General features: G+C 30.8%; 1 protein-coding gene across 2 annotated transcripts in view; it reads right to left on the minus strand.

The window, feature by feature from the left end:
• LOC143044407 (paladin-like) overlaps positions 1–21,672 on the minus strand; it is a 127,843-nt gene that overhangs the window by 91,762 nt on the left and 14,409 nt on the right. Inside the window, exons 6-7 of one of the 2 annotated variants that reach the window (XM_076216410.1) lie at positions 20,629–20,751; positions 10,015–10,120 (exon numbers count right to left, since the gene is read on the minus strand). In XM_076216410.1, coding sequence (XP_076072525.1) covers positions 10,015–10,105 — 91 coding nt within the window. In that variant the 5' untranslated portion in view covers positions 10,106–10,120; positions 20,629–20,751. Of the gene's footprint in view, positions 1–10,014; positions 10,121–20,628; positions 20,752–21,672 lie in introns of those variants that run through there. The other variant, XM_076216411.1, reaches the window with a different exon arrangement.

The raw sequence follows: 21,672 nt of genomic DNA on the forward strand, positions 1-21,672 counted from the left end.
TGTATTATACTCTCTAAGCTAGAGTGAGTGAGTATGGAAAGTTCGTGTAATTTATTATACTTTCTAAGCCTATCAAGTGAGTGAGTAAGGGAAGTAAGTGTAATTTATTATACTCTCTAAGCCTGAGTGAGTGAGTATGAAAAGTTAGTGTAATTTATTATACTCTCTAAGCCTAAGTGAGTAGTATGTAAAGTTCCTGTAATTTATTATACTGTCTAAGCCTGAGTGAGTGAGTATGGGAAGTTAGTGTGATTTATCATACTCTCTAAGCCTGAGTGAGTGAGTATGTAAAGTTCGTGTAATTTATCATACTCTCTAAGCCTAAGTGAGTGAGTATGGAAAGTTTGTGTAATTTATTATACACACTTAGTCTGAGTGAGTTAGTATGGGAAGTTAGTAAGATGTATTATACTCTCTAAGCCTGACTGAGTGAGTATGGGAAGTTAGTGTTATTCATTATACTCTCTAAGCCTGAGTGAGTTAGTATGGGAAGTTAGTGTTATTCATTATACTCTCTAAGCCTGAGTGAGTTAGTATGGGAAGTTAGTGGGATTTATTATAATTTCTCGAAGCCTGAGTGAGTGAGTATGGGAAGTAAGTGTAATTTATTATACTCTCTAAGCCTGAGTGAGTGAGTATGGAAAGTTCATGTAATTTATTATACTCTCTAAGCCTGAGTGAGTGAGTATGGGAAGTTAGTGTTATTCATTATACTCTCTTAGCCTGAGTGAGTTAGTATGGGAAGTTAGTGGGATTTATTATAATTTCTTGAAGCCTGAGTGAGTGAGTATGGGAAGTAAGTGTAATTTATTATACTCTCTAAGCCTGAGTGAGTGAGTATGGAAAGTTCATGTAATTTATTATACTCTCTAAGCCTGAGTGAGTGAGTATGGGAAGTTAGTGTTATTCATTATACTCTCTAAGCCTGAGTGAGTTAGTATGGGAAGTTAGTGGGATTTATTATAATTTCTCGAAGCCTGAGTGAGTGAATACGGGAAGTTACTGTGATTTTTATACTCTCTAAGCCTGAGTGATTGAGTTTGGAAAGTAAGTGTGTTTTTTTTAATCTCTAAGCTAGAGTGAATGAGTATTGGAACTTAGTGTGATTTATCATACTTTCTAAGCCTGAGTGAGTGAGTATGGGAAGTTAGTGTTATTCATTATACTCTCTAAGCCTGAGTGATTGAGTTTGGAAAGTAAGTGTGTTTTTTTTAATCTCTAAGCTTGAGTGAATATGGGAAGTTTGTGTGATGTATTACACTCTCTAAACCAGTTAATTCCTGTTATTCTTATTACACTTTTATAAAAAGTACAAGTGATCTTTATCCCATTAAATATTTATAAATAAAACAGTCATTAATATCATATGTCTCCTTATACATGTATTTACAATCATAATTATTGTTATAAAAGTACAAATAACCATTTACTTCCATTATGGCAATAATATTTATGGTAGTGCAAGTATTATTTCTAAAACATTTATATATAGGAATAGAAATGTTGATAATGGCGATTATTGGCTTTCTCACATCTAACAACAAGTAATGACAAGGATATTATGATGAGAGATGAAAAAGCAATTACGTAGAAGAGATTAAACATTGATTGGTATAGAGAGGAAACCCTCTAAGTCTTCAATTAGATTCTGTTATGCTCAAAATAAATGTCAGAAGCACACCTTCACCCTAATGAAACTGGGAGTACACATGTTTTGCCAGCTGACTATGATAAAGGTGTTATTTGAACAAGTTTGCTCCCAAATTTAGGTCATCATTGAATTATTGCTACCTACATTTAATGATATGATTTCTGTGTCCATGTCTGGAATTAGTTATTATAGCCTACATTTTTTTTTATATACGACCTGTTACATATATTGACATAAAATTTTTTAGCAAGTTACAATTCCCTTCCTTAGACAATGTAGAAGTATTATTGCTCTTCTTAGTTTTTTTTCAAAGCTTAAAATTTATCAAATTTACTTTTCCCCCAGGAGTACCAATTTCAATCAAATTTTGATATAATTGTATTAAGACTAGATGGTGTTAGTATAAGGAAACTGTTTCTTGTACAGAAAAAACCAATCTCTTTGTAACGTAATTTGTATTATGTTGGCATGTACACTACTTATAAAAAAAAAAATAAATGGAAATGATTTTTCATTATAAATATAATCTTAATGAGATGTGATATGATTGTCAATTTCTAGAAAATGAATAAGAGAAGATTCAAATGATTAAAGCTGAGGCCCACCTCTGAGTGCGGGATTCTAATATGACGTGCAGTTTTCGCTTTGTGAATAAACCCATGTTCTAAATCTAATAAAATTTGTTTGCACATGCCTATATTGACTACTGCAGACTACTGAATTTTATCAAATTGCATGCTTTTAATAAAGGAGTAGGTCCGGTAAGGGCCGATTTTGGCCTCAAATATCAGGTTCATCTAACCAAAGATTTTGGACACTTTTTAAACACTTAATTGTCTATTTCAATTGATTCAATTAGTTTATAAATGTGACAGATTTTAACTGATTAAGTCATTAAAAATGCTCCAATTCAAGCTTAAATATGAAAAATCTATCAACTATGCAAAAAATCGTCACTTTTCAGATGGTTTTTGTCAAAAATGAAAGTTGTCGCATCTTTGTTCATCGATCCACAACCTTTATATATATATGTTATGTATAATCATCAAATGCAACTTAAATTTCAATATTATGAATGAACACGAATGCAGCCACTTTCATTTTAAGACGGAAATGGTCTAAAATTTAACTAAAATGCTAAAATTGTGAAGATTTCAGTAATTATAAGCATGACTTAATGATTACCCGATATATGTGCATTGTATTGTCAAAAACGGCCCATATTTGTGTAGCAGAAACATTTTACTTTCCCATAAATATCTAAAAGATTACATTTTCACAATTTTGCAAAACTGATATATTTTAGGGCCAAAAGAGGACTTACTGAACTTACTCCTTTCATTAACATAAAACACTTCCAAACTCTTAAATGATGCAGATGTTGTTACCAATTCATTTATTATGACTGTAATGTGTTGCACTTCAAAAATGACATATTTGACCTAGATACGACAAATGTTCATGCTGGCTGTTCAAAACTCCTCCCTCTGAAAAATCACATTGCCAGCTGTTTGCTTGTTTACAAACAAAAAAGGGAGGTTCATGGAAGAGCCTACACAATGTCTACACTTATACAGATGGGACATAAATATTACCTTAATTGTCCTAATCAGAATCGAAATAATTGATGCAAGCTATATTTTATTGTAGTTTTAACATGGGTAGGCATTATATTTGTGTTATTTTAGCCCTCACTATCGCTCGGGCAAAAATAAACATGAATATAATGCCTACCCATGTTGAAACTACAATAAAGTATATATAGGTTGCATCAATTATTTCTTAATTTTCTTGCTGCGTTGAAGACCTGTTGGTGGCCTTCAGCTGTTATCTGCTCATTGGTTGAGATGTTGTCTCTTTGACACATTAACCATTTCCATTCTCAATTTTATTGAAAACAGCTATGACAAACACCAAAAAATCACCAAACTAACCATGACTGAGTGACTGTTATTTTGCAGTGTTTTTGAATAATAATGTATAGATATACAATGTCATTCATTCCTGTTTGAAAAAGAGAGGTTGAAGATACCACATGGGTTATGATAACAGCACTATGGCAAAATTTCAAAACAAACAAAAAACAAACAGCTGTTTACTAAAATTATTAACAAAGTATAATAATGAAGTAGCAACAACTCAGCAAAAAGTCGTAAGTGCTTTGAAAATGTAAATTAAAAAAAAAAAAAATAACGAACTTCAAGGAAAATTCAAAATGGCAATTAGTCCTTATTTATATGGCAATAACAAAAGCTCAAACACATCAAACGAATGAATAACAATTGTCATATTTCTTGGTACAGGCAGTTCCTTATGTAGAAAATGTCCATGATTTGCTAAATTTATCATCAAATTTCATTCACAAGAAGGAATATAATAGGAGGTACCAAATTTCCATCATGAAAGTAAATTCTTTGACAGTTTAAATTACAAAGAAAGACTTGGAGTTTAAGACCAAATTAAAAAAAAAAGTGTGACAATGAACAGACTGTTAATACATACCCATCACTTTAGTATATACCGCCCCCTTTTACATCAAGGGGAAAGAACAAGTGGAACAACATTTTTCTTGAAAGAAAACAATGAGAATAGATATAGGAAGATGTGGTGTGAGTGCCAATGAGACAACTCTCCATCCAAATAACAATTTATAAAAGTAAACCATTATAGGTCAATGTACAGCCTTCAACACGGAGACTTGGCACAGTCGAATACCTTTATATAAAAATAAGAAGATGTGGTATAATTGCCGCTGAGGCAACTTCCATCAGTGACCAAAGGGCATAGAAGTTAGCACCTTTCAACAATGAGCAAGACTCATACTGTATAGCAAGCTATAAAAGGCCCAGAAATGACAAATAAACGTATTTACACTTTTGGTATTTAGCTGAATCTTGCCTCTGAATTACCTTAGATCTACTCCGAATCACCTTTTGACGTCAAGCAACTGAATCACTTTTAAATTGTGATGTCAAATATTTTAAATTATGATGTCAAAGTTTACGGGAACATGTGTGATTTTAGGTAATAGCGGACAAATTTGCATACAAGTGTAAATACGTCTATTTAACACAATTCTGATAAGAAAAACTAACCACCTGATCAATAAACAATAAAGGAAAAACAAATACTAGTAAGATATACAGCAACAAACAGCAGCCAATGACTAAATGGAACATACAGAATACATTTTCTTTTTAAACCTTCATATTTGAGCTGAATTTGAGAAAACTTATTTTGAATCTTGCTGACTATGTATCAAAAGTATAGGTAACTTATAATACTTATGACCATGACTCCAGATTAAATAGATATTATTATTACCTTTCCTGATTAACATTATGTGTAGGCTGGAATACATTGAGCTAATTTAGGATTTCTATCATTCTATATGAAGAATTTAATACCTATTTTACTGTTATACTGATAATTGCATTTATTTCAATAATGAATTTGATGTTATTTCTGGACCTGTTCACTAAAACAAAATGAGTATGCTTGCCCACAATTACTGACAAGATTGACAGATTGAGGGATATACTTTTAATCAGACATGACTTCATTATTAATTTATCATTTACTTCACATGCTATATATCTATGTATAGAGGCCAAAGACCACAATTAATGACCCCGCTTTTCGTTGTCTATGAATATAGTTCCTTTTAATTATAGAGTGTATTTTTCCTTATTTTTTTTTCTTTCTCTTCCTGACTCATTTCTTAGATTTTTTTGGGTGGAAATGAAAGAAGAGAGGTGAAATAAATTTTTGGATGTTGTATTTAAACTGATTTTGATATGGAATGAGTGTTTAGGCCAAGTGAAAAAAGGTCATATTTACAGTTTTCGGAACATCTTGACTTGTCAATAGGGGTATGGATGTGTATTGGCTAAATTTGTAAAAGTGATTGCTTCAATCTTTCTGAATTTTGGATATATATTTAGACTAGGACTATACATTACACACACAAAAAATTTGACAAAAGTGCATGGTGCAATTTTTTTAATGATATAAAACATTATAAAGAACTGATAGAGGAATTAATTGTGGTGTGTGGCCTAGAGATGCATTTACTTTATATTATTTTACTTCAGAAATTGTCTGTACTAGTAATAGTTGTTTTCCATTTGTTCCATATATGTTAATATATAGTTTAACATGTTTAACTTTTGATTTTGTTATAGGTTTTGTTGGCTTTCCTGTAACGTTTTTTTTTTGTTGGTGTTTTGCATTGTTAATACTTTTTAACATTAACTTGTATCTGTAAAATATAGAATACTTATATAACTAGATTTGTCGAAACGACACGAATGGCCCCGTCTCAAAAAGTTGGAAAATCTGAAATTAAAATAACACATGTGGACACAAACATGATGGTAGTCTCACATATCAAAATTCAGCTCAAAATCTGAAGGTGTATAGAAAAAAAGTCAATACATTGTATAACTGTGATTTTTAACAATTTTCAAAGTCTTAAACCCTTCATCTTGGCAAAAATCAGCGGAGCAGAACGAAACTTAAACTTGATCTGTAATTCATCAAGGTTAACTTACATACTAAATATCAGTCCAATATCTCAAGGCGTTTAGAAAAAAAACTGTATAATGATGATATGTAACTCTGTATAACTGTGATTTTCAACAATTTATCAAAGTCCAAAGCATGCAATTTTGTCAAAAATAAGCGGAGCAGTATAAAACTTAAACTTGATTTGTTACTCATCGTGGTTAACTGACATACCAAAAATCAGCCCAATATCTGAAGGTGTTTAGAAAAAAACTCCATGGTTTGTTGCGGAATGATGGAATGATGTACAAGGGTAAAACTATATGGTCCGTCAACTTTGCTGCAGGGCCATAAAAAAAATATTGTGCCATCTCTGGATCTGAAGAAGATGTTGATATCTAAATTAAAATAGGTTTTACCATAAACTAAACTTAAATGTAAGTAGCACTTAGAAACATTTCCACTGTTGACAGAATGTAGCCTAGGATTATCTCCCTGCCCCACTTTCATCGCTGTAAGATAAAAACAACTTACAAAAGGGCAAAATATACAAAGTACTGAACTACAAAGAGACAACAACCCAACCATAGAGCAGAAAACATGAATACTTAATACCATTATTTCAAGTCCAAATTTAAGCCCATATTCCTTTATCAAATAAACCATGTTTTCACCCTGACTAAATATAAATCAGTTAACCTCCAACAGATTTAGTGTAAGGACATCACAATCTGTCTGATAAAAGCATAACCTTAAGCTTGAGCAAGATCAGAATATTTAGGTTCGACAGAATGTAGAACCATAATTCTAATACAACATTGTTTTTAACCTTTATTTTTGATTGGATAACATCATTAATTTTCATGGCATATCAATTGACAATTGATACTTTGAAAACGAAAGCTCATGCGCAGACGAAGTATAACCAATTTTAAATTCATGTTTTAACATTCTTTTCTGTCAATTTCATTAGAATGGAAATAACAATTTTGTATTTTAAGCTGATGGCATCAATTGGTGCTTTGATGGTCACAAACACCCGTTTACTGGCTTTGCTAATGTGTCGCCAGTAAACTTAATTTGCGACCATCAAATCACCATTTGATGCTGTTGGAGCTTAAAATACAATACAGTTATCTCCTAAGTGTTTATCACTAAATAGCAAAACACATTTAGTTATTTTTTTGAAAATATAATCAATATAAGTATGATAAAAAAAATTATTCAAAGATCTTGGTACAATATTTATTGTTTAATTGACAACTTTTAAGAATAACTTTTTTTCTACAAAAGATCAATAAGTAACAACTTGATTTTCATGCAAATTCAAGAGAAACTGATTCAATTTTAATAATACAGTGACTAGACTGTTCTTCTCAACTTATAAAGCATTCAATTTAACGATACCATCCAAAGGATGTTTTGGACTCCAAAAGTAAACGACAGAAAGGAGAAAGATACCAAAGGAATACTTGAAACTCATCAGTCAAAAACTAACTAATGTTTAACCCTGCCACATTTTGGCGCCTGTCCTAAGTCAGAAGGCTCTGGCCTTTGTGAGTCTGGTATGATTTTTAATTTTAGTTCACTTAAATGTTTTAGAGTTAAGTATGGTGTCCATTTTCACTGAACTAATACACACTTTTGTTTAGGGACCAGCTGAAGCATGCCTCTGCTTGCAGGATTTTGTCACCCATGGTGGCCTTTGGCTGTTGTCCATTCTTTGTTCGGAATGTTGTCTTTTTGACATATTCACCATCTCCATTCTCAATTTCATGATCATGCCATAGCAAAAAAAAAACCCCAAGAAGACATACAATATTACACAGAACTTGTAATCCTTCCTTTGTCGTTTTAAGCTTTTGTATTGAGTATTGTTTATTTCAAGGATTAATTTGCAACATTTGAAAAAGATAAAAACAAAGCCTAAGCAGTTTAACAAGAGAATCTGTCATACTGATGGATTTAAACAAAAATTTGTTTTACAAATAATAGTGATTACAATAGAATATATCAGTAGATTGTCCTTTTTTTGTAAAGTTTATGTTATTATCTGATTTCAAGAGGATAGATTTACATAGATCTAAATCAATTCTCCAGAATTCTATCCTTTTAATAATGCAATAAGGCCTGTCTGCTTTAACTTAGAGATCTTCAATTTTCCATTATTATTTCTCACTTAGCTTAGTACTACAGAATATTGGGCAGTTCATCAATATTGTTTTGAACAGTCACCAGGGATTGTCTGTATAGCTATTTTTATCTAAAATCATTTTAATATCGGAGATATAGGGCAAACAAACTCCATATATTACAGGATTATTTCCTTTTTAAACATTTAACTTCAAACGTAGCTTTCTATACTTGTCTGACTTACTTCCAATGCAATGAATACTGCATATGTTTTTATATCCATTAAATTGATTGATTGTTTAATGTCCAGTGGTAAGTATTTCATGCATGTTCAGTACAATCAAATCTTTTGAAATTGATCTGGATTTTCTAAAAGACATGGGTTTAAGTGGTGAAATGTCAATAAAGTTTTGCATGTATTTTGATATTATTGTATTGGTTGAATAATGGGACTAATTAAAATGTGAGAGTAATTATTGCAATTATAGAATTCAAAGTACTGCATACAAATAAAGCCATCAAACTTGGTGAAATACAAATTTATATGTTTCAACTCAGCTGTACAGTGCAGGCTATTGTAAATTTCCTAATTTAATGAATGGCTATTATTTATTTTTAATTTATTGAACCATAAAATTAATTTTTGACTCTTCACATTGAATAATTCGTGAAGCAGATTATGTAAAATGTGAAGAGTCAAAAATTAATTTTATGATTCAATAAATTCAAAATAAATTATTGCCATTCATTATAAAAAAATTTCTATTAAAAATAAAGCTCAAAGAAATTTTTATATTATTTATATTAACAATAACAACGTACAAACATGTTTGCATATGAATACACAACGTCAGCAGAGTGGGCATGTCGCAATAAAAATTGACAACATTGAAAATAAAACTAATAATCTTAACCAATCAGAAGACAGTAAATACACCAAATTTATTTATAATAAAATAAAAGAAAACTTTCTGTTTTAACAGTAAGTTTCATAGATGGTTATCCTATTAAATTCAAGTAATCCACATGGATCTCTATCCTAAAAAAGTATGACAATTATCATTGACTGTATTGGTGATTTGCAAAAAATATACCACTTAAATTACAAGTAGGTTAACAAAAGCTTTTGTTTTTCCACAAAAAGACTCAAGTGTTAACTACAAATTGGATCGTGAAAAAATAAAATGCTTTAGCTATAAAAACCAATACCAAACTATAAGTCTAAATTAAAGCACAAATTATCATAACTATATATGTATATATGAGTACTGTGAAGGATTATTTATAACTACTAAATGATATAGACACACCAATATGCTTCCCTATATCATATACATGTTGCATTATTATATTATGATTTTAAAGGAGACTTGTATATCTAAAAACAATGACCAAAATCCATGGCAAGTTCAAAAGGGGAACAAATAAATCTACAAACAATGACCTTGAAGCCTAATAAAGGTCAAAAGGTGAACAAATAGATCTACAAACAATGACCTTGAAGCCTAATAAAGGTCAAAAGGTGAATTCAGAGTTTATGATATACCTTCAAATCATCATTCAATAACACATAGGTATCAATTTTTTTTCTGAATGAACTTAGAACTTTCAACATTTACAAATGGTTGAGTAAGTCTTAAAGAACAGATAACTCAGGATTCTAAGTGATGACATTAACCCTTTACAGCTACCATGCCCCTGAATGGATTTAACCAGAAACTAACCTTGAGAAGAACGTGCATGTCTTCTTACTGTTACAGGACTTTCAGGTTCAGGGGAGGATGGTGGAGTTAATGTGCTGGCTCCTGATCCCATCTTTTGTCTTCAGTACTGAAATATAAATAAACAAGAATGTATATGTTGAGGTGCTAAAGATACATTTAACATGTTTACTCATAATTGAAGTTTCTGAGAAAAAATGTTATGATATATTTGTTAATTTATCATATTAGAAAATTTAAAGACTTGTCAAATAAATATTGGTATTAGACAGATCCAAAGACTTCTCTAACATTACAACTGAACTTAGTGTTGTAAAGCTACTGACCAAATATGTAGTTATTCTGTTCATTATAGTTTCTGAAGAAAAAAATTGACAAACATAATTTCTATACAAACAAACAGACAAATATCAGACAGACAGATAGACAAGGTGATTGCAATATAGACCCAACTTTTTTTAGTAGTTGTATACTATCAAATTGCTGGAAGACTTGAAATCATATATATATGTCGATTAAAGGCAATTTATTTATATCAATAAAAGAAGATGTGTCACTGAGACACCAAACCAAACCAACAACTAAGTTCACCACGAAGTCACGATATGGTGTTAAACAGTGGACAATATAAAAATGCTTAAATGTCTTCCACTTATGATTTTCCCCCATTGTATCTGAAATATGATATGCACAACATGCCTTAATGGAAATATGAGTGAAAATAAATATTGAATTGCAGCTTATATCAATCATCAATTAATATCATGGAGAAATATAAATATTTGATTTATAACAGCAATTAAAATCATAATAGTAACCTAATGTTTTATAATCTACTGAATGAGTACTCCAATAGGCATGTTTTTCATTTTTTGGCAAATTAATAGAATTCAAATATTTATTTATCACAAAACATTAGTGTCAACAGAAAATAGAAATATATGTTTATCATATTCTTTAAATCTTTTGAAAGTCTAATTAATTAAAATGTTAGATAACAAAAATGATACATATAAATACATTTATGTAATATATTTTACCAATCTGCTAAATTTAAAGTGTGATATTATTGCCTAAGCATTTGAAGTAACATATTTTACAAGAGTAACATAACAGATATCACCTGTGGAGCAGGATCTGCTAACTCTTCAGGAGCATCTGGGTGTATAAAACTTTCAAGTACAATTATTGTACTCAGACTCAGAATTCAACAAATCAAAATACTGGATTTAATGTTTCAAGAACAAATTTTGTACTCTTGAGTACTGAGCATTTTTATGACCGAAAGCCCTTAGAAATCACTCCCCGATTTGTTAAGTGCTCAATTTTTAGTTTTCTGTGTTATGTTTAGTCTTTGAACCCATAATGATGTAACATAGTTATCTCCCTTGTCACTATACAGAATATTATAAGTTACCTCCCTTGTCACTATACAGAATATAGCTACCTCCCTTGTCACTATACAGAATATAGTTACCTCCCTTGTCACTATACAGAATATGGATATAAAGTACTAAATGGTGGCCCCATTGCCAGCAATGCTATTTTTAGCAATTATCTCCTTAAAAGGCGCTTTTAATAAACTAATTATGGAAAAACTGCTGTTGTCTAATTGAAGCTCGATATCTATTTGCGATTTTACCGCACTCAAATATATATGGTCCCATGGCTTTTCTTGGTGAATTTCGGGGTTTTTCAAAATAACTGACGATTTCGCAGAAAAATTTCCCTAATTTTGAGCAACATAAAAAAAATATTTCCGCCCCTTCATACTATACATTTAAGGACAAATTTGTGCTTGCATGAAACTTCATTCATTATGCTTTCCAGAAGAAAAATATATAAAAGATATAACAACCAATCACAGAGAGCCATCTATTTTTATCTCTATGTCATGTTCCCTTCATAAAATGGCTGCGCCCATGTAATTTTATTTGGTACATTGTAACCTATACGGTAATAAACAATTTTTGAAATTTGATTTTTTTTGCCGCATTAGTTACTTGAACATTGCTTGACTTCATTCTACTATGCAAAATATCTCATTGAAAACTGTATAATACACAGGAATTAATTTCTGGAGCGTACCCCTGTTTAAAAATTGGTAAAAAATTACACTGATTTTTATAGACATTACGGTACTGTTTGTTGCAGGTGTAATATTTTGTCTCTTTATTAGTATTGCCTTTTCGAAGTAATCATGTGCTTCTGATATTGATCAACAGAAAATTTAATTTGAGTGACGCTGTGCCGAAAACCAAATTAAAAATTCGGACCAGTTCAATATGAAATAAATTCACTATTTTGAAACGGACTATAGCTTTATAAATCGGATACATGTGCACACTTTAGCTTCTTTTCGTAAAAAACAGCTTCTGGTGGTCTATATTTGCTATACAAGTAGTCTGGTAAATGTTTTGAATGATGCGAAATCGTTTAGCGTATGCATATACCCTTGGAGCCATTTTTACCAAAAAAGGGGGAGGGTTAAATCCAAAGATTTCTGTGTCATGTGATGTGACAAGATCTAACAAGTATCGCCAAAAGTTAGGCCTATATATGGCTATCAAGCCTGTAAGACAAATTTTGGATAAAAACAGAAAAGACACATCAAGGCGATGTAATCCTGTACTTACCCGTATTTTGAATGCAAATAAGAAACAGACTATAGCATGAAAACGGAATTATTCACACATATCACAACACTAGTTAAGCGTTTTTGATGTCTAAATCTTTCTTTAAATACAATTTTTGACATATTTTGAGACCATTATAGGATATAAAGTACTAAATGGTGGCCCCATTGCCGGCAATGCTATTTTTAGCAATTATCTCCTTAAAAGGCGCTTTTAATAAACTAATCATGGAAAAACTGCTGTTGTCTAATTGAAGCTCGATATCTATTTGCGATTTTACCGCACTCAAATATATATGGTCCCATGGCTTTTCTTGGTGAATTTTGGGGTTTTTCACGATACCTGACGATTTCGCAGAAAAATTTCCCTAATTTTGAGCAACATAAAAAAAATATTTCCGCCCCTTCATACTATACATTTAAGGACAAATTTGTGCTTGCATGAAACTTCATTCATTATGCTTTCCAGAAGAAAAATATATAAAAGATATAACAACCAATCTATTTTTATCTCTATGTCATGTTCCCTTCATAAAATGGCTGCGCCCATGTAATTTTATTTGGTACATTGTAACCATATAGTTACCGCCCTTGTCACTATACAGAATATAGTTACCTCCCTTGTCACTATACAGAATATAGTTACCTCCCTTGTCACTATACAGAATATAGTTACCTCCCTTGTCACTATACAGAATATAGTTACCGCCCTTGTCACTATACAGAATATTATAAGTTACCTCCCTTGTCACTATACAGAATATAGCTACCTCCCTTGTCACTATACAGAATATAGCTACCTCCCTTGTCACTATACAGAATATTATAAGTTACCTCCCTTGTCACTATACAGAATATAGTTACCTTCCTTGTCACTATACAGAATATAGTTACCTCCCTTGTCACTATACAGAATATAGTTACCTCCCTTGTCACTATACAGAATATAGTTACCGCCCTTGTCACTATACAGAATATAGTTACCTCCCTTGTCACTATACAGAATATATTACCTCCCTTGTCACTATACAGAATATAGTTACCTTCCTTGTCACTATACAGAATATAGTTACCTCCCTTGTCACTATACAGAATATAGTTACCTCCCTTGTCACTATACAGAATATAGTTACCTCCCTTGTCACTATACAGAATATAGTTACCGCCCTTGTCACTATACAGAATATAGTTACCACCCTTGTCACTATACAGAATATAGTTACCTCCCTTGTCACTATACAGAATATAGTTATCTCCCTTGTCACTATACAGAATATAGTTACCTCCCTTGTCACTATACAGAATATAGTTACCTTCCTTGTCACTATACAGAATATAGTTACCTCCCTTGTCACTATACAGAATATAGTTACCTCCCTTGTCACTATACAGAAGGCCCAGATTTTTTGGGGTGTAAATGAAAGAAGAGAGGTGAAATAAATTTTTGGATGTTGTACGTATTTAAACTGATTTTGATATGGAATGAGTGATTAGGCCAAGTGCAAAAAGGTTATATTTACAGTTTTCGGAACATCTGTTGACTTGTCAATAGGGGTATGGATGTGTATTGGCTAAATTTGTAAAAGTGATTGCTTCAATCTTTCTGAATTTTGGATATATATTTGGAATAGGACTATACATTACACACACAAAAAATTTGACAAAAGTGCATGGTGCACTTTTTTTAATGATGCAAAACGTTATAAAGAACTGATAGAGGAATTAATTGTGGTCTGTGGCCAGAAGTACATAGAAGTTACAATATAAAGATAAAAATTCTTGATGCTTAAAATAAATAAAAAATAATCATAAATCTTAGTTTAGCTTTAAATGTATTCAATTCAAAATTGATTGGATTGGGCAACATGCTAAGCCTATGAAAACTCTCTGAACTAATATAAATAATAAATGTTAAATAATAAATGTTCAGTTAAACAAGAGTATTCCTTACATGTAATTTGAGTTACAGTTGTTTCCCTTGGCCACCATATTGCAGGGCAAAGTGGTTAACTAATCAAATTTAAAAATATAGTAGTTAGTGTAACAATTTGAATTTGCTTGATTTATAAAGGACTATGTTCATGACATGTTGGCTGCTTTCATGAAACAAATCTGCAAAAATGCCTCAATATGCTCTATTGTCGATTAATTAGTCAGGTTTAAAAATTATAATTTTGGACCTGTAATTTGTGATTTGACCATCATGTGAACCTGAATACACTTCATCTCTTGAATTTTGACAATTTTAAATTTGTTAAGTTGCATCACCTATACAATATTTAAACATATGAAAACTGTACAATTTGGAGTTGTGATCAAAACGATATTCCTATCCTACTTCTGCACCATGACCTACAAAAAGATGCAGTCCTAAAAGTTCAAACTATTCCTGCATAGCGCAGTCATGAGGAAGTTAAAGGCTGAAAGTCTTTGATATGAAAAAATTGTGTAAATATTCCATTAGATGTCTACTCACTGTGGTCAAAAAGAACAAAGAAGTCCTAGGAAAAAATAATATTTTGCTCTTTCATTACATAACAAAAATTGTTTCAAATCCTTGATTACCCATAAATCTCTAAAAATTATGTGCTTTGTGACTTTTAACACAGTTTTGTTTCATAAAATATGAAAACAAAAACTTCTCCTGGATTGAAGCAATTATTTTTCCAAACATTAGAAGACAAATTATTTGCAGTAGCTATCAACAGGATCAATACACCTGAATAAATCATTCTACTCATAACTTTGATGTAAGAGAATAAATCGGTCAACATCTTTATATCTCTTCAAAGATTTTTCACAAATATTTCTATGAGAATAAGCTGCAAATTAATACAACAAAATATCAAAGTCAGGATTAAAGTTCAAAGAGAAAGCAATCTTTTTTTAACCATATGAACAATTTGCTATTAAATCAAATTTCAAAAATCTAATCTGAGATTCATTTGAGCCAATAAAGCAGCTGCTTTAATTTATACATTTTTTGCTGGCCACACAGATTCAGTGTGTCCAGTTTACTGTTTATTTTTTATTTACAGATTAAAGCATCAGAAGGATTGATTTTTTCTAAAAGTTCTAAATTTATTGTTTCCTATTTGAAACTGGTAATCCTATGTGCTGATGGCACTTTCCCAAAGGAAATTTTATATTCTCTAATTTCTAATAGCACACTTAAAAATCTTTATGTGTGGATTGCAAAGATACACTAAATAAGTTTTGTGTTCTTATTCATAGTTTTGAAATAAAACTGGTAATCTTGGTCTGACATATATCTAATGAGATAATTGCAGTCCAAAATGAGAAATTTATATATGCAAATAATAAAAAACAAAGAATTATAGATTATCGGTGATCATCTCAACGAGATTGATTTTCTCGCTTGAGCCGGGACGGCGAAAGCGAGAAAGGCAATCGAGTTGAGATGAACAATGGTAATCTTTTTATCGTTATTTTACCTATGACGACGTTGTCAATTTCGTTAGCAACTCCATGTGCATGCTTAGTTTCTAGCGATAATTTTCCATCTCAAGCGACTAGCATGATATGAAAATTATCACAAAAAAAGATCAAAGGAAAAATGCACAAAATAGCAATAATAAAGGGTATCCATCCATGACACAGAATCAGTACATGCATGTGCAGTAAAAACACACCATAAAAGCACTGTTATTGCTGTTCTTCATCTTGGAGTGTCGAGCCTAAGTTATTTTTTTTTGGTACATAAATCAGGCTTATGTTAAACAGTTATTTTTGCTTGAATTGTTTTTAATACATTTTATTGTTTCAATGTCTTTTAAAGCTGGCTAGATAACTTTACGGTATATACAAAAATGTATTTTGCTTATAGTTGCATGCTGAAGTCTGTCTGGTTGTATAAAAATTAATTCCTTTTATCTTCATCATTTCATCTCTAGTAGATAGTTGTCACATTGGCAATAAAACCACATCTTCTCATTTTATCTATATATATATATATTATGATGTCCAAAAGTTCATTAAGAACACATAAAAAATAAGACTTTATTCCTCATATTTATTAAGATTTATTTCTATAGAGGACTTAAAATGAAAATGCAATGTCATATGCCCATTAATATAAGATAAAAGCTTTTCTACAAAGAATGGCTCAGATTAAAGCTTTCAGGAAACAGGAAATTAATATCTTTTGTCATTGTGGGCGATCAAGATTAGAGGTTACTAGGGTGGTTAGACATTCACATAAGACTCTGGAACATATTCAAACTATCTTTCAATATTTCAGTCTAATTTCTTATAATACTTCAAATAAAAAGAGATTTAGACTTCAAAATAATGATTCTAAAATACAAGGACAAGGATGGCTAATTTTACATTATTTTTTCTTGAGATCAAAAATATACCAGTATGCATGAAATGTCTATACCTGAAAACGTCAATAAAGTGTTTATTATTTGCACTGGATCTTTATATTTACAATATGCATTTGAGTAATGTAAATTCAGTATTGTTTAATGCATATGCATTCCACTGTTACATGTAACACACCAAACAAAACCCAAACAATATGGGACAAGGTAACATTTTTACCTACACATATATGAAAAGATATACATTTTTGAAATATGAAAAGGGTGGAGTAACAGAAAGCCGGGAGAGATCGGTTTGCGCCACAACTTTTTTCTCCGATAGTTAACAAAACATTGAAGGATGAAATACATAAAACAGTTCATAATAATTCCCTGTGTTATGCTTCTGCTCCATTACTAATACGTTTTGCGGTAAATGGAGTTTCAGCCCATATGGATGGTGGGAGCAAAGCACTGTGTCATCAACATATGTGGCTAAAACGTAATCAGCAAATGCTTCTATTTTCTTCTCTTTTGACATATTCATCAAAGCAATAAGTTTTCTTCTTTCTCTGTACATGGACTGTCTAATGCATTTCAAGTCATTTCTCTCCAGATGCTCATCTTCATGATGAAATATCTCCGATTATATGATACTTTTTAAGCCAAAATTCAGAATAAATATTAATCATTAATATTTATGATGGATATGTGTACAGGTAAATTGGCGCAAATGAGTTCCGATTATTAGTGCAAATGATACATTTTGGAAAGCAAAATTTGGCGCAAATAATACCTCTAAAAAACAGTAATTGGCGCAAAAGGACTGCTGCCAGAAAGCCAGTAGCAACCCCTATCACTTAAAAGTATTTGGGGCCAAAATTGGTCTAACTGGGCCTAATCTTTTGAGAGTTAATTCATTGTGCATGATGAAATTAGCAGCTAATGACACATTTACAATTGTTGAAGCCATCAATGCCTCTTAAGAAACAGCACCCCTGACAGTTAGGTAAGGTTGATCTTTGCATTTTATAAACAATTATTCTAAAGACTCTTTTATAAATGTCACATTGATTACAGTAGCTTAGACTAAGCATCAACATCTGGTCCAGTGGTATTGATCAATGAACCATAAAGTTTATGTTCACTCAGGTACTGCATCTTGTTAGATGGGCAAGTTGTAAAAAGCCAATGTAGTAGACCTTTCACTTTGACCAAAAAAGCTATGCGTATGGGCTTTGCTCATTGTTGAAGGCCGTACAGTGACCTATAGTTGTTAATGTCTGTGTCATTTTGGTCTCTTGTAAACAGTTGTCTCATTGGCAATCATACCACATCTTCTTTTTTATATTTACCTAGAATTATTGAGATACTGACAGTCAACAAAAACTTAATATTGATGCAAATAACTAAACACGTTACGGTAAAGGTCAGAAGAAATGTGTCAGACAGACATGTTTTAGCATTGCATAGGGTTGATATGTTTTCGTACTGTTAATGACGTCTTAACACTAAATCCATTTGATGTTGGATTTATACGGATGACGTAAAGTTCTACATTTTGTTTACATGTATTAATGTACATTTTTTGATTGAGTTAAGCCTGCCAATTGATATTTTATCTTGTGTTTTTCTATGTTGTGATGTTATGCTATTGTTTCAGAAAAAGGGAGACGGTTTGGATCCATTAAAATGTTTTGAAACGTTCAATCCCGCTGCAAATGTTTGCACCTGTCCTAAGTCAGGAATCTGATGTACAGTAGTTGTCGTTTGTTTATGTAATTTATATGTGTTTCTCGTTTTTTTTTTGTTTTTTTAATATAGATTAGACAGTTGGTTTTCCCGTTTGAATGGTTTTACACTAGTAATTTTAGGGCCCTTTATAGCTTGTTGTTCGGTGTGAGCCAAGGCTCTGTGTTGAAGGCCGTACATTGACCTATAATGGTTTACTTTTTTTAAATTGTTATTTGGATGGAGAGTTGTCTCATTGACACTCACACCACATCTTCCTACATCTATAAGTATTAAAATATATCCACAAAAGATCAAATGATCACCGTATAGCCTTAATTCATATAAAAAATGTTAATGTCAAACTTTCTCAAATATCAATTCTTATCTAAAAAGGAAAATAGTCTTTTATTATTATAAAATATATGTTCAAAATTTCTTAACTGAATATTAAAATGTGATGTTATTGCACCGAGGTCTAGTATCCTATATATATATATATATACCTTTTTTTAATTGTCCAAGTACTCAGAACTACCATACTTTATAATTAAGTTAATATTAGGATTAGTATCTTCATGTAAAAACTAAATAATTAAGATATAATCAATTTATCAACAATCAATTTAAAAAAAAATGCATCTCCATAACATAATTTGTAGATGTAATTGCATTGGATATTATCTTGGCAAAATGGTAAAAATTGAATCTGTTACTTGTTTTACCATCAATTATCAATTTAATAATTAATGATTAAAATTTGCTGAGAACTTAGTTTAAAGGTCCTGTATAAGGCCTAAAGGGCCAAATTTGGCCTTAAAGTTCAGGTTCATCTGATGAAAGATTTTGGACACTTTTTAAACACTTAAGTTTCTACTTCAATTCAATCAATTAGTTTATGTGAAAGATTTGGACTGATTTGGTCATTAAAGACACCTCAATTCAAGCTTAAATATGAAAAATCTATCAAGTAGGCCCAAAAATGTCACTTTTCAGATGTTTTTTTGTCAAAAATGAAAAAAAGGCTACATCCGTGTTTATTCTCACTTTATATATGTTATGTAATTATCACCAAATACAACTAAGATTTAAATATAAAGAATGAACAAAAATGAGGCCACTTCCATTTCAGACAGAAAGCGTCTAAAAATTAATCAAAATGCTAAAATTTCGAAGATTTCAGTAATTTAGCATATGACTTAATGATCCCAGTACACAATACATGTGCATTGTATTGTCAAAAACAGCCCATATTTATGTTACAGAAGTATTCTACTTTCCAATAAATAGCTAAAAGTTTACATTTTAACGATTTTGTAAAACTACTTTATTTTAGGGCCAAAAAGGGGTCTTACTGGGCCTACTCCTTTGTAAAAAACTGTAAATTAAAAAATTTTAAATTATCTCCTTCCATTATTTTTGCATAAATTATAAGGCAAGCATGCTTAAAATCATTTGTTCCTATTTGTTATATCTTCAGAATGATTTCAATTCTATTACTTATTTTATAGCAGAATCTCTTTTTTCAATAAATTACTGTTCCTAATCAGGAACTCTACAATAAAGATTTGATAAGCATAATCAACCTTTGATCAATCAAGTTCACTTATAATTTTTTTCTAGAAATCATAATGCAAAGATTCTAACAATCATATCTTCAGGAATTAATCCAATATTTGCCTTTAATGATAACCGAATCTTCATTATTTTTAAATGAAAATAACAGTTAATATTCTAGTCAAAATCACAACACTGAATTTATAAGCCTGGTCTGTTATCTGTGTGCATGATGCTGGGAAGATTTCAAATATCATTTTCAATACCAAGGAGATTTTTGCAAAGATTAAGTAAAATAATCCATAGAATAAAATTGATATATATATATATATATATATATTGAATTGTTTAAATTCAGGAAAATCTTACCTTTTTCAGGTTTTGTAGAAAAGATTTTGTATATAAAGCCATCAACAGTAATAATCCTGTAAACACCTGTCTCCGTTTACCTGGAGAATGGACACCTAATCACATCTATTGACATCTCTCTTACTGAAATTAACATTTCCTTGGTAATATAAACTCATGATATTGACATTTTTCTGGATAAGGATAATAGGTTATTCTCAGTTTGAGATTATTTGTATTCTAAATATAGATAGCGTAGAACTTGATAATACAGATTAATTCATAGTGCTATATGTATTTTACACATTTTACTAAAAAAAAAAATCAACTTTTATATATATTTCAGGTAAAACTGTTATAACTCAAATTTTAGCTAGACATCTCTCAGAAGACAAACTGTCAAACTATATATTTTTAAACATTGACATAAGCCAGTGTGCTTAGTTCATTTAGTTTATTACACCTTTTAAGATATGACTTATGCAACACTTTTTAATCCAATCATTTAATTTTCATACACTAATTAATAATTAGCTGATTATTTTTTTGCTGTCATTAAATGGAGATACCTTGATTTTATCTCAAGTATGAAATGCATTTAACTGCACTCAACATGGTCAGTTTAAATACATCATAATTTGTACTATAAAACCAAAACTTTTTCAAATTTCAAAAAATTATTCTAACATGTCAAATTTATGGTAGAGTTCATCTGTCTGGTCACTTTTAAAGTTTCTATGACAACATGCAAAAAAAAGGCAAAGATAAAATGGTAAACAAAATCATCATTTCAGGTTTAATCTCCAGTAAGTAGTGTACATAGAGTGGGGTGCTCATTTTCGCCACATCTTTCCATGTTTTCTACAGTTTATGTTCAGGTCTAAATGTTTTTGAAGTATACTGATATTTCTATATGAAGATAACTTCAAATGCAAAATATACTTAAGCTTGAAAACCGGTTTGTTTTAAGAAAATCATCTGAAAAGTTAGATTAAATGGTGTTTGAAATTTCCGGATGTTTTGTCAATGGGGGACACATATTCGCCGTTTTTACACATCTATTTA

The sequence above is a fragment of the Mytilus galloprovincialis genome, chromosome 9 (assembly GCF_965363235.1).
Source record: "Mytilus galloprovincialis chromosome 9, xbMytGall1.hap1.1, whole genome shotgun sequence".
In the NCBI taxonomy this organism is placed as follows: domain Eukaryota; kingdom Metazoa; phylum Mollusca; class Bivalvia; order Mytilida; family Mytilidae; genus Mytilus; species Mytilus galloprovincialis.